This window comes from Schistocerca cancellata, chromosome 5 (genome assembly GCF_023864275.1).
Source record: "Schistocerca cancellata isolate TAMUIC-IGC-003103 chromosome 5, iqSchCanc2.1, whole genome shotgun sequence".
In the NCBI taxonomy this organism is placed as follows: Eukaryota; Metazoa; Arthropoda; class Insecta; order Orthoptera; family Acrididae; genus Schistocerca; species Schistocerca cancellata.
In genome coordinates this window covers 830252603-830267280 of record NC_064630.1, presented here as the reverse complement: position 1 = coordinate 830267280, position 14678 = coordinate 830252603, and the positions used below count along the sequence as shown (strand labels likewise).

Here is a 14678-nt window from a genome sequence, read left to right as displayed (position 1 = left end):
AGCAAATGAAAGATTTTAATAGAGAACAAACAATGTATTTACCTTAATATCATCACAAGTCATAATATATGTAATTTCAAAACTCCGCCATCTCTCTCCTCACATCCACCACTGCTGGCGGCTCACCTCCAACTGCGCAACGCTACGCGCTGTTAACATCCAGCTGCCCCTCTACAATGGCAGACAACGGTGCAAACTAGCCACAGACTGCACACAGCACAGCCAGTGATTTTCGCACAGAGCGCTACGTAACGTTGCCAATAAGAAAACATAAGCAGCCTACTGACGCTGTTGCAGCCCCGGCATGGAGCGGCACGTGGCGCCGGCGACGCGCGCGCTCGCCGCCGTGCTGCTGTGGAAGCCGGCGTCGGCGGGCCGCCTCTACCACGCGGCGACCGCCGCCTGCAGCGCCGCGGCGCTCTCCCTGCTGGCCAGCGTGGCCGCCGCGCTGCCCGCGCTCTGGGCCAGCGGGGACGTCACCACCTTCTCCATGAACGCCTACATCTGCTTCGCCGTGTTCGCCGCACAGGTCGGCTCCCTCTGTCTGCCTAGCGGCCTCCTGACCAGGGAACCTCCCCATCGCACCCCCCTCACATTTAGTTATAAGCTGGCACAGTGGACAGGCCTCGAAAAACTGAACACACATCAATCGAGAAAACAGGAAGAAGCTGTGTGGAACTATGAAAAAAAAATAAGCAAAATATACAAACTGGGTAGTCCGTGCGCAACACATGCAACATCGAGGAACGCCAGGAAGTAGGAGCGCCGTGGTCCCCTCATTAGCGTTGAGCACTTGCGGAACCAGAAGTCCTTGGTTCAAGTCTCCCCTCGAGTGAAAAGTTTAAATTCTTATTTTCAGACAATTTTAGTATGGGAGTAGACGTGATTACCATTCCTCCAGGTTGTACACCTCTTGTGCAACCGTTAGATGTGTTTGGTTTTCGGCAAGTGAAATACTTCGTGAAAAGATTGTATGATTTTGCGAAGCTGCACAGGTACACAGAGCAGTATTGTTTACGTGATCGTGTGTCAATTATCAAAGTTCAGGCACTCACACATAATAAACTTCGCTCTCCAAAATTCCAGAACATGTTCCGATTTGCTTGGACATATGCAGGATTTGACGGGCTACACACGCAAAAATTTGAAAACGTTAAAAACGTATGTTTTGACAGAGCACAGGGAAAACTGTGCGACTGTGAAACTGTTGCATTCATTTGTTGCAGTTTATGTGACAAACTCTTATGTTTTCATCACTTTTTTGGGAGTGATTATCACATCCACAAGAAAACCTAAATCGGGCAAAGTAGAATAATTTTTTTACCCATTCGCCAAGTGTACAAGTTAGATGGGTCGACAACATAAACCAGTCATGTGACGGACATGCCGTCACCAATGTCGTATACAATGTATAAGTCGTGTTTTCCTGTGGAGGAATCGGTTGACCTATGACCTTGCGATCAAATGTTTTCGGTTCCCATTGCAGAGCCACGTCCATTCGTCTACTAACCGCACGGTTTTGCGGTGCGGTCGCAAAACACAGACACTAAACTTATTACAGTGAACAGAGACGTCAATGAACGAACCGACAGATCATAACTTTGCGAAAATAAAGAAATTAAACTTTTCACTCGAGGGAAAACTTGAACTGAGGACCTCTCGTTCCGCAGCTGCTCACGCTAACCACGGGACCACGACGCTCCTGCGCTCATACTCTCCTTCATGTTACCTGTCTTGCGCATAGACTATTCAGTTTGTATATTTTGCTTTTTTTTTCATAGTTCCACACAACTTCTTCCTGTTTTCTCCATTGATCTGTGTTCAGTTATTCGAGGCCTATCCACTGTGCCAACTTATAACTAAATCTGCGGGGGGTGCGATGGGGAGGTTCCTTGTAAGTACCGTAAAATGGGGTTACTTTGTGACAGTTTTTATGGTTTTGCTCGCATTGGCTGGACAGTGTAAATAAGTAATACCAAGAAATTGCTGAAAGCTTCCAGTATGTGGCGACATGTTAGACAAATAAATATGTTCAACAGAAAACCATTATACAACTGTTACAACTTGTCACAAAGTTAGCCCACTGGGTAGGGCTACTATGTGACAGGCTTTGTTTTTGCATCGAAATGCGTGGAAAATAAACATTGACATCAAGTTACCCCATCAAATGTTTATTTTAAGCAATATACAAAACATGGGTTTATTGTTTGACAACATAAAGAATTTACAAAAGTACCTAGTTAATCTAAAAATAAATCTTTAACATCAAAAAGACCTCGCTTTCCTACAGGTGGTGGAGGACCTGTTTTATACAGAACTTCCTCCGCTGAATAATAAATGCAGTCATCTGGTTCTGACCAGTTCCAGTAAATTTTTGACCTCCCCACGATTATTACCATGTAGCCTCCTGGATCGACATCAGTCACTCTTCCAGGGAACATTTCCCCTTCGAAGTTTACTACCACTAAGTCATCAAGTTTGAGCGTGCATTCACGGGTCTTTCTAGTGGACCTTTTCAAGTGGTGGACGTTTCTTGTTTCTCGATGTAGCTTACCAGTAGTCGAAGGTGCGTCTCTGTCTGACGGCTAATCCGATGAACTCTCACAGAGAGCTTCCCAGGCACTCGCATCTTCGTGGGTCCACCTGATGCTTTCGCTCTCATCTGAGGAATCGACCTTATCGGTGACAGAAAGGTCAAATATTTACACTTTAAAACACAGTGTGGTTACTTTGTGACACCGCGAAACTGTCACAATGGAACCCCTTAACATCCTGATTTTATGGTTGTATAATTATACTGCTTACATACACATTACAATTAACGTCAAATCGCGCCATAATGTAGCCAACATATTAACAACCAGGCGTACATACCTGTTATCTGCAGTTCTTTCACATGGACGGCTCCAGCACACAAAGTTTACAACAATGCAAACAATGGCTCCAAAGCAGGTGCCAATGCGAACGCACTTCCGACGAACAAAAGAAGTGCGGGAGATTCAGCTGCGTGCCGCAAGATGGTGCAGCACTACAGGCAAGCCGCTGGAGCTAATCTTTGGTTTCTACGCATCTTGGACGCAGCGGGAGATTCGAAATAAGCGAAAATGAACGTATGTCACAAAGTAGCCCCTACAGCCACAAAGTAACCCCATTTTACGGTATTTTAATTGTTTTGAGTCGTCGGTCTTCTGACAGGTTTGATGCACCCCGCCACGAACTCCTCTCTTGTGCCAACCTCGTCACCTCGGAACAGCGCTTGCACCCTACCTTCTCAGCTATTTGCTCGACATCGTTCTGTCTTCCCTACAGTTTTTACACTCTACAGCTCCCTCTAGTACGTCGGATGTTTTACCCTCATTTCTTAACGCACGCCTCATCGTCTTGTCTGTTCTTGTTTTCGGTATTTTCCATGTGTTCCTCACTTCATCTCCGCGTTACTCATCTCATCGATGCACCTAAATTTGAACGTCTCTCTATAGTGCCACATCTCAACTGCTTCGATTCTCTTCTTTCACAAGCTGCGACATCGTCGCGAAAAAACACAGTGACCCGTATATGTAATAATTTTCCTTTAATTTACGTCTATGGTCACAATCTTAACGGATTACCGGTTTCGGTCTTTAATGACCATCATCAGATCTGTCTCATAAAAACAAAGTCCTAAAGCACTGCAGCCATAGTGGCATAGTCAACTGTTAAATGCGGAATCAGCACCAGCGTCGTCAAATACATATAAATCACATCACATGCACGAGTCATGTTTACTGACAATACACAACAACCATATTTAAAGACACCAATCACAGCACATGACAAAAACAGCTACCTTGCAAACAACATAACACACTAACCACGACCCTATTACCTGTCGACATCTAAATGGATGTCCGTTCTTCTTTCTAGTAGTCCTTGCCATCCTTCATGGTATAGACCTATCGACAGGTTACTATAATGCACTGTGGAAAACAACCAAAATACTAGTTTCCCCCTTCCCACACAAACTCCTAATGACACCTCCTTTTACTAACCCATCGTTTTCACCTCACAGTTCTGCAAGATCTTTGAATTCATCGTCTCCTGGCATATCCTTTAACACTTAAACAAACTCCACCTCCTTCCTGTTAACCACAGTGACTTCCGTCCCGACTTCCCCTCTGATGCCCAAAACCTGTACATCTCTCATCTCCTACCCCACCAGCTCAACAAAAAAGAATCCGCTGTTTTTGTATCCCTCAACTAGAAGAAATCCTACTACTGGGGTGGCATTTCGGTCTCCCTTTCAAACTTTCTGTTACTCGTGTTGTCCTTACAGCACCCTTCGTAACTAACTGTTCATCCTTTGTCACTATTAATAATAATAGTCCGCCGCTCGTGGTCTCGCGGTAGCGTTCTCGCTTCCCGAGCACGGGGTCCCGGGTTCGATTCCCGGCGGGGTCAGGGATTTTCACCTGCCTCGAGATGACTGGGTGTTTGTGTTGTCCTCATCATTTCATCATCATCCAGGAAAGTGGCGAAATTGGACTGAGCAAAGGTTGGGAAATTGTACGGGCGCTGATAACCACGCAGTTGAGCGCCCCACAAACCAAACATCATCATCACCACTATTAATAATAGCACTTCTATGACGTCCACCCAACTGCAGGTATGACATAAGGTTCCGTCCTATCTCCTCTACACTAATAATATGCCCAAACCACCTCCAACAATCCACCTTCTTCAGTACGTTGATGACACCGCTTTCCTTGCCCTCTGTCCTACGCCCTAGGAAACCCAACGATCCCCCCAAACCCACCTCAGTCAGTTTACCTCATAGTGCACTCAACGACTCCTCAAAAAGCCGGAAATAATTATAGGAATAACCACCCACTGGTTCCATTGCCATGACTTCTAGTACACCATTTTCAACCATCCTACCCAATTAACAAATTAACTGAAATACCTATACTATTTATACCGGCAACTAAGATGGAAGCCTCACCTACTAACCATCCAACAGAAAGCTGGTGTTGTTGTTGTGGGTCTCACATTATTGCACGCCTTCAAACACTGATCCGATCCCTCCTCTGCTATTCAGATGTTGCACGCATATGCAATCAATTCATTTTCTATCAATCCTTCCAAATCCTTGACGCCATGTCCTCTGCTTCGCTTTTTTGCATCACTTTCCCCACCTGTATCCTCTACCATCGCATCAAATTCCCACCACTTCTTATCCACATTGAACACATTCATATAGCCAACGGTATCTGACAACTAGATTGCAGTAAATTTTGTATAGCTGTAGAATTATACCATGACAAATTCAGCTTTTTACGCTATACCACACAAGCGGCTTGTAGTGACATTGTTTTCTTATGGAATATCGTCTCAGCTATGTGAGTAGATTCGAGATTTCCTGTCAGAGAGATCACAGTTCGTAGTAATTGACAGAAAGTTATCGGGTAAAATAGAAGTGATTTCTGGCATTCCCCAAGGTAGTGTTATAGGCGCTCTGCTGTTCCTTATCTGTATAAACGCTTTAGGAGACAATCTCAGCAGTCGTCTTAGGTTGTTTGCAGCTGATGCTGTCGTTTATCGTCTAGTAAAGTCATCAGAAGATTAAAACAAATTGCAAAACGATTTAGGTAAGATATCTGTATGGTGCGAAAATTGGCAATTCATCTTAAGTAATGAAAAGTCTGAGGTCACCCACATCAGTGCTAATATGAATCCGTTGATCTTCGGTTACACGATAAATCAGTCAAATCTAAAGGCCGTAAATTCAACTAAATACCCAGGAATTATAATTACGAACATTTTAAATTGGAAAGAACACACAGAAAATGTTGCAGGAAAGGCAGAATACTGAGCAACTGCAACACATCTACTAAAGAGACTGCCGATATTATGCTTCTCCGCCCTCTTTTGGAGTACTACTGCACGGTCTGGGACCCTTACCAGATAGGACTAACGGAGTACATCGAGAAAGTTCAAAGAAGAGGATCACGTTTTGTGTTGCCGAGAAATAGGAGAGTGTCACGGACATGATACAGGATTTGGGGTGGAAATCATGCAAAAAAGGAGTTTTTCGTTGCGACAGAATCTTCTCACGAAATTTCAGTCACCAATTTTCTCCTCCGAATGCGAAAATATTTTGTTGACGCCGGCCTACATAAGGAGAAAAGATTATCATAATAAAATGAAAGATATCAGAGCGAGCACGGAAAGACATAGTTGTTCTCTTCTTCCGCGCGCTGTTCTAGAGTGGAATAACATAGAGTTATTGTGAAGGTGGTTCTATGAAACCTCTGCCAGGCACGTAAGCGAGATTTGCAGAGTAGCCACGTAGATGTAGATGTAGGTGAAGACTGCGTCACCTTCATGATAAATCTTTATTTATGATCCAACTAGTTTCGCGGCGTTTAGGACCACAGCTTCGGGGATACACCCGTATGTAAAGAAGAGTGAAACAAATAAACATCCTGTTTCGGTAAAAATGTAGTTGAACTACACGTGAAGTGACACAGGGAAATTATTTACTCTTATTTATTTCATAATTTACTTCAAAGGTTAACCAGTAGATCACCAAATGTTCTTTGTCCGGTTTTGATTAAAATGTTCGACCGTTAAGCGGTCCTAGACCAATTTAAAACAGAGCAGAATGCAGGAAACATCATCTTTATACACGAGAACTAAAGTAATAATAAAGCGGCAAACCACATGGATGTACTGTAAAGATAAAACAAATAATGTATAGATGGCGAAAGCGACATTCACACTGGCAAATAAAATAAATCCCATACAGCAGTACTTGTATGACTGCAGAGTGGGTAGCGCAAGTCCAGTTTAGATAAAATACTGCTTGCAGAATAGATCACCTAGCTAGAAGAAACACTGGGGAAAGGCAGAATGCAAGGAGCACCATTCCAATATAGAAAATCAAGAATAAGGATAATCCGGTAAAACGGACGGCAAAAGCATAAAACGAATTATGTGTAGGTAGCGAAACATACGTTAATCTGGTACGGTAAAAGAAATCTCGTAAAACAGAGCCTGCGTGACTGTACGAAAGGTAACGGAGGACCAATGTAGATATACTGCCGATTATAAAATGGACCGTCATCTAGTTGACATAAGGACTGGAGAAAGGAAAACTTAAAATCGAACATAGACATCGTCGTGGCAACATGTGTCCCGTACTGACCACCTACACAAACGGAGCTGAAGCGAAGCCGGCACCGATGAAGGAAAACGGGCGCATGCTCTTAAGAGGGTATGTAACGCGAACCGACACATGAATAAAGTCGTAAACAGTGGCAAAGAAAGTTGGGTAGAATCTGTACAAATAATTTTACATGGATAATTTTACATAGTGATAGGCTGAAACACCTAAAATACAATTCCTATTTTATTTTTAAAAACAAGAGGGGTAGCAATGCATAGTGCAACACAATTATAATAAAAGGAATTATATAGGACTTTATTAATAAACTGTTTTATGAATCGCAAATACATAAATAGTGATGTATGAATCTCATAATGATTAACAATTCTAGAGGTCAAGCACGGAACGACAGAGTGGAGAACTGTGATTTCAGGGACGCATGTAAAATTGAGTAAAAATGGTTTAAATTACGGAACTGGCACGTGTACTACGATATTTTGTTTAAGCAGTCGAATTTTGCTAAAACGTTGCGATGGCGCAACTGGAGCTGCCCATTGAGGGAGACGATTTCTGCACCGTAATATCCGATTTCTTCGAGAATGTTGACATTGTGTCCCTTTCCTTCCCGATGCCCAATTTTTTAATTGTTTTGCAAATCTGTAATGGCGTGTCGCTGTTCAGTCAGCTGGTTACTTACAGCTGACTTAGAGTTAGCTAGATTAAGGTGTTCTTTAAATCTCGTGCAGAAGCTTCTGCCTGTGTGTCCAACGTATCTCATAGGATAGTTGTCGCACGTAATGCAGTATATCCCACTACTACTGTATTTTCTACTGCTAGAGTGTTCTTTGTGCCTATACTTCTTCCCGACGTTACGTGGTACAAGAAAGGCCACTGACATGTTATCTCGTAGTTGTGACGCAGCGTTTTCCGTAACGTTACCGAACTATGGGATGCGGTGGCTAGAAGCGTCGTCCTACATGCGAGACCCCGCGTCAACCGATGTGACTGTAGCTGTTCCTCGTTTTATTCTTGTTTAAATGTGTACAACTTTCTCAAAACTCCCTTATTAAATTTGAGCAAAACACTAATAACTGTTAGAGCTACTTATCATTCAATAAGATTTTAAAGAAAAAGTGCACCACATATTCCATTCTCGTTTGGATAAATCTGCTTATTACTTACGACGCATGTTGTTTTTTGGTATTAGAAGACAGAATAATTTGTTATATTCTACGAAAGCCAGTAGAAGAATAGAGAATTTGTGAAGCACGCTTAGTCCTCACAAAAGCTGTTCGTAACGCACAGTTCGATCGGGCGCAAGAAGACATTTTTCAAATAACGCCGCTACTGAAAAAAAAAAATCGGCAAATATACATAATACGAAAATCGATAAGGTATATAGCATCGAAACAGCAGGTATCCGGACTTGTAGTGGAAATGTTTTAAGTTTTTTTCCCCATAGTTAGCAATTTAATGGAGATAACCTTTACTGAAAATGAAATGCAGCTCTTAGAAAAGGGGCTATCATACAATCTTCACAGTGCATCGTTACAACAACAAACAATCTCCTTAATATGACATACTGTTACCGTCCTGCACACAGCCATGGTTGGTTGACTGGGGGGGGGGGGGGGGAGGGGGGAAGGAAGTTGTCCGTGCCCTTTGAAAGGGTCCGTGCCCTTTGAAAGGAACCATTCCGGCATTTGCCTGCAACGATATAGGAATATCACGGAAAACCTAAATCAAGATGGCCGGACAAGGGTTTGAACCGTTGTCTCCCCGACTGCGACATCGGAACGTCATCAAGTGGCCATAAATGCAAATAAGCTCATTGTGGCCAGCAGATAGCAAACAGACATATCTACAGCTACATTTACATCTACATGGATACACTGCAAATCACACTTAAATTCCTGGTAGAGGGTTCATCGAACCACATCCACAGTAAATCTCTATTATTCAAGTCTCGACGAGCGCGTGCGAAAAAACGTACTCGTATGTCTTTCCGTGCGATCTCCGTTTTCCCTTATTTTATTGCGATGATCGCTTCTCCCTATGTAGGTCGGCTCCAATAAAATATTTTTGCATTCAGAGAAGAACGGTGATATTTTAAATTTCGTTAGACGATACCGCCGCAACGAAAAACGCCTTTGTTTTAATGATTTCCATTCCAAATCCTGTATCATTTCAGTGACACTCTCTCCTCTATTTCTCGTGCTGCTCCTCTTTGAACTTTCTACGTCTACCTCTAATTCTATACTCTGTAAACAACCGTGAGGTGCATGGCAGAGAGGTGCCTCATGGTACCAATTACCAGGGTTTCTTCCTGTTCCATTACTGTACGGAGCCCGGAAAGAATGGTTGATTGAATGTCTCTGTGCATGCAGCAGTTATTCTAATCTTATCTTCACGATCCGTATCTGAGCGTTACGTTGGCTGTTGTAGTGTAATCCTAGAGTAATCATTTAAAGTCGGTTCTTGAAACTTTGTCAATGAACTTTTTCGGGAGAGTTTAAGTCGATCTTCAAGAGTCTTCCAGTTGACTTTCTTCGGTATCTCTGTGACGCTCTCGCACTAGTTAAGCCGCCCTTCTTGGTATATGTTCAATATCCCCTGTTAGTCCTATCTGGTACGGGTACTACACATTTGGGCTACATTCTAGAACCGGTTGCACGAGCGACTTGTAAGCAATTTCCTTTGTAGACAGATTGCACTTCCCCGGTATTCTACCGCTAAACCGCAGTCTGAGATTTTCACTCTGCAGCGGAGTGTTCGCTGATATGAAACTTCCTGGCAGATTAAATCTGTGTGCCGGACCGAAACTCTAACTCGGGACCTTTGCCTTTCGCGGGCAAGTGCTCTACCAACTGAGCTACCCAAGCACGACTCACGCCCCGCCCTCACAGCTTTACTTCTGCCAGTACCTCGTCTCCTACCTTCCAAACGTTGCAGAAGCTCTCCTGCGAACCTTGCAGAACTAGCACTCCTGAAGAAAGGATATTGCGGACACATGGCTTAGCCACAGCCTGGGGGACGTTTCCAGAATGAGATTTTCACTCTGCAGCGGAGTATGCGCTGATATGAAACTTTCTTTCAGGAGTGTTAGTTCTGCAAGTTTCGCAGGAGAGCTTCTGTAAAGTTTGGAAGGTGGGGGACGAGGTACTGGCAGAACTAAAGCTGTGAGGACGGGGCGTGAGTCGTGCTTGGGTAGCTCAGTTGGTAGAGCACTTGCTCGCGAAAGGCAAAGGTCCCGATTTCGAGTCTCGGTCCGGCACACAGTTTTAATCTGCCAGGAAGTTTCATACCACCTGCTTTACCCATCACTAAACCTATGTGATCATTCCGTTTCATATTCTTACGAAGTGTGACCCCAGGTATTTGTATGAGTTGAACGATTCTAACAGTCACTCATTGATATTATAGTCATAGGATTTTACGATTTTTCGTTTTGTGAAGTGCAAAATTTTACATTTATGAACATTTAAAGCAAGTTGCCAATCTCTGCACCACTTTGAATTCTTATCAGGATCTTTCAGACAGTACTTCATTGTAGATATCAGCATCATCTGCAAACATCCTGATTTTACTATTAGTACTGTCCGCAAGATCATTAATATGCAGCACGAACAGCAAGGGCCCCAACACACTTCCCTGGAACACACCCGAAGTTACTTCTGCATATGACGATGACTCTCCATCCAAGACAACACGTTGCGTCCACCCCCCAAAAGTTTTCGATCCAGTCACAAATTTCACTTCATACCACATATGATCGTACATTTGGAAATAAGCGTAGGTGTGTTATTGAATCAAGAGCTTTTCGGAAAGCAAGAAATACAGCATCTACCTGACTGCCTTGATCCAAAGCGGAAAGTGCAATTTGGGTTTCACACACAAGATCCAAGTTTTCAAAATCCATGCTGGCTGGCGTTCAGGAGATCATTCTGTTCAAGATACCGCATTATTTTTGAGCTGAGAGTATGTTCCAAGATTTTACAACAAATCGATGACAGGGATATTGAACGATTGTTTTGTGGATAACTTTTACTTCCCCTCTTGTAGACGAATGTGACCTGTGCTTTTTTCCAATAACTGGGCACGGTTTTTTGTTCGAGGGATCAACAATAGATTATAGTAATAAGAGGCTGCTAATTAAGCATAGAATCTGTCAAGGATTCGTCGGGTCCTGGAGGTTTGTTCCTTTTTAACGATTTCAGCTGTTTCTCAACACTAATACTTATTCATTGTTCTCAGTGTTAAGTGAATTAAATTGGGGTGATTCTCCTGGGTTCTTCTTTGTAAAGGAACATTTTAAAACGGAGTTAAGTATTTCACCTTGCTACCCTTAATATCAGTTCCTGTCTCATTCACTAGCGACAGGACAGTGCCACTAACACGACCAGAACTTCTGTTGGTTCTGTGAATGATCAGTCGATAATATGCTGCTACGGTACTCACTGAAGGCATCACGCACTGCGCTCTTATCAGCCAAACACAATTAATTCAGTCTCTCTCTCTACCTACAGACCTATGCTTTGTTTTACACCTATTATGCAGTAATCTCTGTTTCTTTACAAGTTGCTTTGCAGTGACTGTATACCATGGAGGTTTCCTCTCATTATCATCTGGATTCATATCTATCCAGTGAATGGTGAACTATTCTCTTAAACCTGAGCCAGAGTTTCTCTACATGCTCCTGCCCTATGCTGAAAGTTTCAGGTTCCTGATTGAGATATGAACTACTGATTTTTTTATCTAGTTTAATGAGCATATATATCTCTCTGCTTTAGTTCTCTGTTTTAGTTATCCGTTTGTGCTTTGGTAATCATTGTTGCCACAACTGCATCATGGTCACTGATACCAGTTTCGATGTGAACAGCCTCAAAGAGGTTAGGTTATTTGTTACCACTGTAACCTTATTTGTCCGTCGCTGGCATAGAAGATCGCAAACATTCTTTCCTTCCCGTCTGGGCAAGCTGTGCAGTGACTAGGGTACATGTAAAGCTTACTGGGAGAGATTAATTGCTAGAAACAATGAAGTCGGTAATTCGATTGTATTACTGGCATTTAATATTGGTATTTCCCACAATTGACAAAAATTAAAAAAATGTGATTTTTTTGACCACTCACACACTTCTGAGAATGGTATATTAATTAGTTTGCAATTACGCGTCCCAATTACCGGCAGCTACGTTACTGAATAGTCGGCACCTTGCAAGGATAACTACAAGATGAAGAATACAAGATAAGTTGTTGGAAGTGGTTAAGCGCTGGTGAAAATCTCCCTTCTGAGCACACAAAGAGCTCTAAGCGCAGAACTCTGCATGGAACGGCCGTTGGTGCAATGCTGCGACACAGACCGTTTATCTCCCGCGCTGAACCTCGTCGTGCAGACCTAAAACAATGCGCAATCCTACACCTATAGTGAAGGCAATCACTCAAACTGGCCCTATGGTGAAGATACCGATAATTCGGATGGCTCTGCCGTCGCCGAATCACAGCACTCCCAGTCTGAGGTAATCTCAATTGAAAGTGGCTTCTCAAACTTCCAACCCACAGGACAGACAAATCCCTCCATGCGCTATTCTGCACAGAGGAACAATTCGCGTCTTAGATCTCGCGGGATGCGTCCTAACTCGCCGACATGTCGAAGTCCGCTCCCTTCGAACCGAGACGCTCGATGGCTGAAGGCGAAGTCCTCTTTCTCCACAATTCTCCCGTCTTCCACGAGTACGAAAACGCTGCGGAAGAATACTCAGTTTCGGCCAGTGTCGAATGCTCTAACATCGCCGAAGTCCCTCCAACGCCATTTTTTAGTTTCTACCCAATTATCGCGTCCGTCATACCTTCCCTAGGCAAGCGAAATGCCCGTCTTCGCCACGTGCTGCCCAGCACAGCTGGCTTGTCCCGCGTTTCCGGTGACCGCCACCTGCCGGCCACGGCGGCCCGGCGAGCTACGGCCAGCTGCAGACATTATATTCTACACTTCTCAGCTTCGACACTTTTCACCGACGCTTTAAGGCAGTAACTTAATCGTGCAGACATGCAGGGAATACTACTCGAGAGTGACTCATATTACAAGTCATGACTTGATGCCCTTGCCAGTTCCTTTATTATTAATACTACCGTTGACAAGCTAACGCGTAAGTGCCCCAATCCTGGCACCTTACACCATTATATCAAATATATTCCCACTAACTATCTGTTCCAGGTAGTAATTTAGTGAAGTTGCACAGGATGTCTCATCATGCCTACCACTAACAAATTTTTCCAATTAATTTTTTGTTGATTAAAGTCTCCATCGATGATTACAGTGTGATTGGGGAACACGCGTGCAAGTGAACTGAGGTTTTCTGTAAAGATTTCGGTTACCTTTGGACATGAGACTGATGGGCCACAGAAGGATCCAGCCATCATTTTGCGCCCACCCCTGATACTGAATCTTGCCCCAACAATCTCACATGCTCGGTGGGTTTGAGTTTCTTGTCTACTGCGACAAACACACCACCTACAATTCCCATTTCCCTATCATTTTGATATACACTTAAATTTTCCCCAAAAATCTCACTGCTATTGATTTCAGGTTTCAACTAACAATACCTTCAGTATTTCAATACTCTCGCCTGTGGGAGGCATTTCTTTCGATCTTAGACGCGCGGCATTAGCCGAGCGGTCTGAGGCGCTGCAGTCATGGACTGTGCAGCTGGTCCCGGCGGAGGTTCGATTCCTCCCTCGGGCATGGGTGTGTGTGTTTGTCCTTAGGATAATTTAGGTTAAGTTGTGTGTAAGCTTAGGGACTGATGACCTTAGCAGTTAAGTCCCATTAGTTTTCACACACATTTGAACATTTTTCGATCCTTCGGTTTCCTACAGCTGTTGTTATCTGGATTGGATGAATAGTCGCGTAATCTAAAAAAACCTTTCTGTGCAGCCTACACGCAGTCAGCTACCTGAGTGATGTGTAGTGCTCACCTGACCCTTTTAGGGGAACCCTACAGTTCTAAACCCTGTGGCGCAAGTCCAGGAAGTCGCAACCAAGCGTTTCACAGAACTTTCCAAGTCTCTGGCTCAGTCCTTCCGCTCGACACAGAAACCGAGACCTACGATCAGTTCTGGGGAGAAAGCTGCAAATTCTGAGCTTCGTAGAAACACCAAGCGCAAGGCCGGTCTTCTCAACCTCCTCTGCCAGTCGCTGGAATGATCCGAGAATGACCTCAGAGCCCAGATGACAGGCATCATTTGTTCCAACGTGCGCCACAATCTGCAGCTGATTGCACCCTGTTTCCTCAATAGCTGCTATAGCCTCTTCAACATGCTGAATAGCGACAATACTTACTACATACTATTAATAAGAAAGTAGACCAAAATTATGTCTTGGTCGTTCAGACTGATAAGGATAAAAATGTTGTATTTCTACAGGAAAGCAAATACATCACTAAAGTTCATGTGTTCGCTAACACCAATCATATTCAAGAATGTAGGTACGACATCACTAACAAAGATGCTGCACACTTGAAAAAGGCTGTTAATACTA

General features: G+C 43.6%; 1 protein-coding gene across 1 annotated transcript in view; it reads left to right on the top strand.

The window, feature by feature from the left end:
* The first annotated feature begins 304 nt into the window (after nucleotides 1-304).
* Nucleotides 305-14678, top strand: part of LOC126188828 (odorant receptor Or2-like) — a 109049-nt gene continuing 94675 nt past the window's right edge. Inside the window, exon 1 of the mRNA XM_049930441.1 lies at nucleotides 305-529. Within this exon, the coding sequence (XP_049786398.1) occupies nucleotides 305-529 (225 nt within the window). The remainder of the gene's footprint in view (nucleotides 530-14678) is intronic.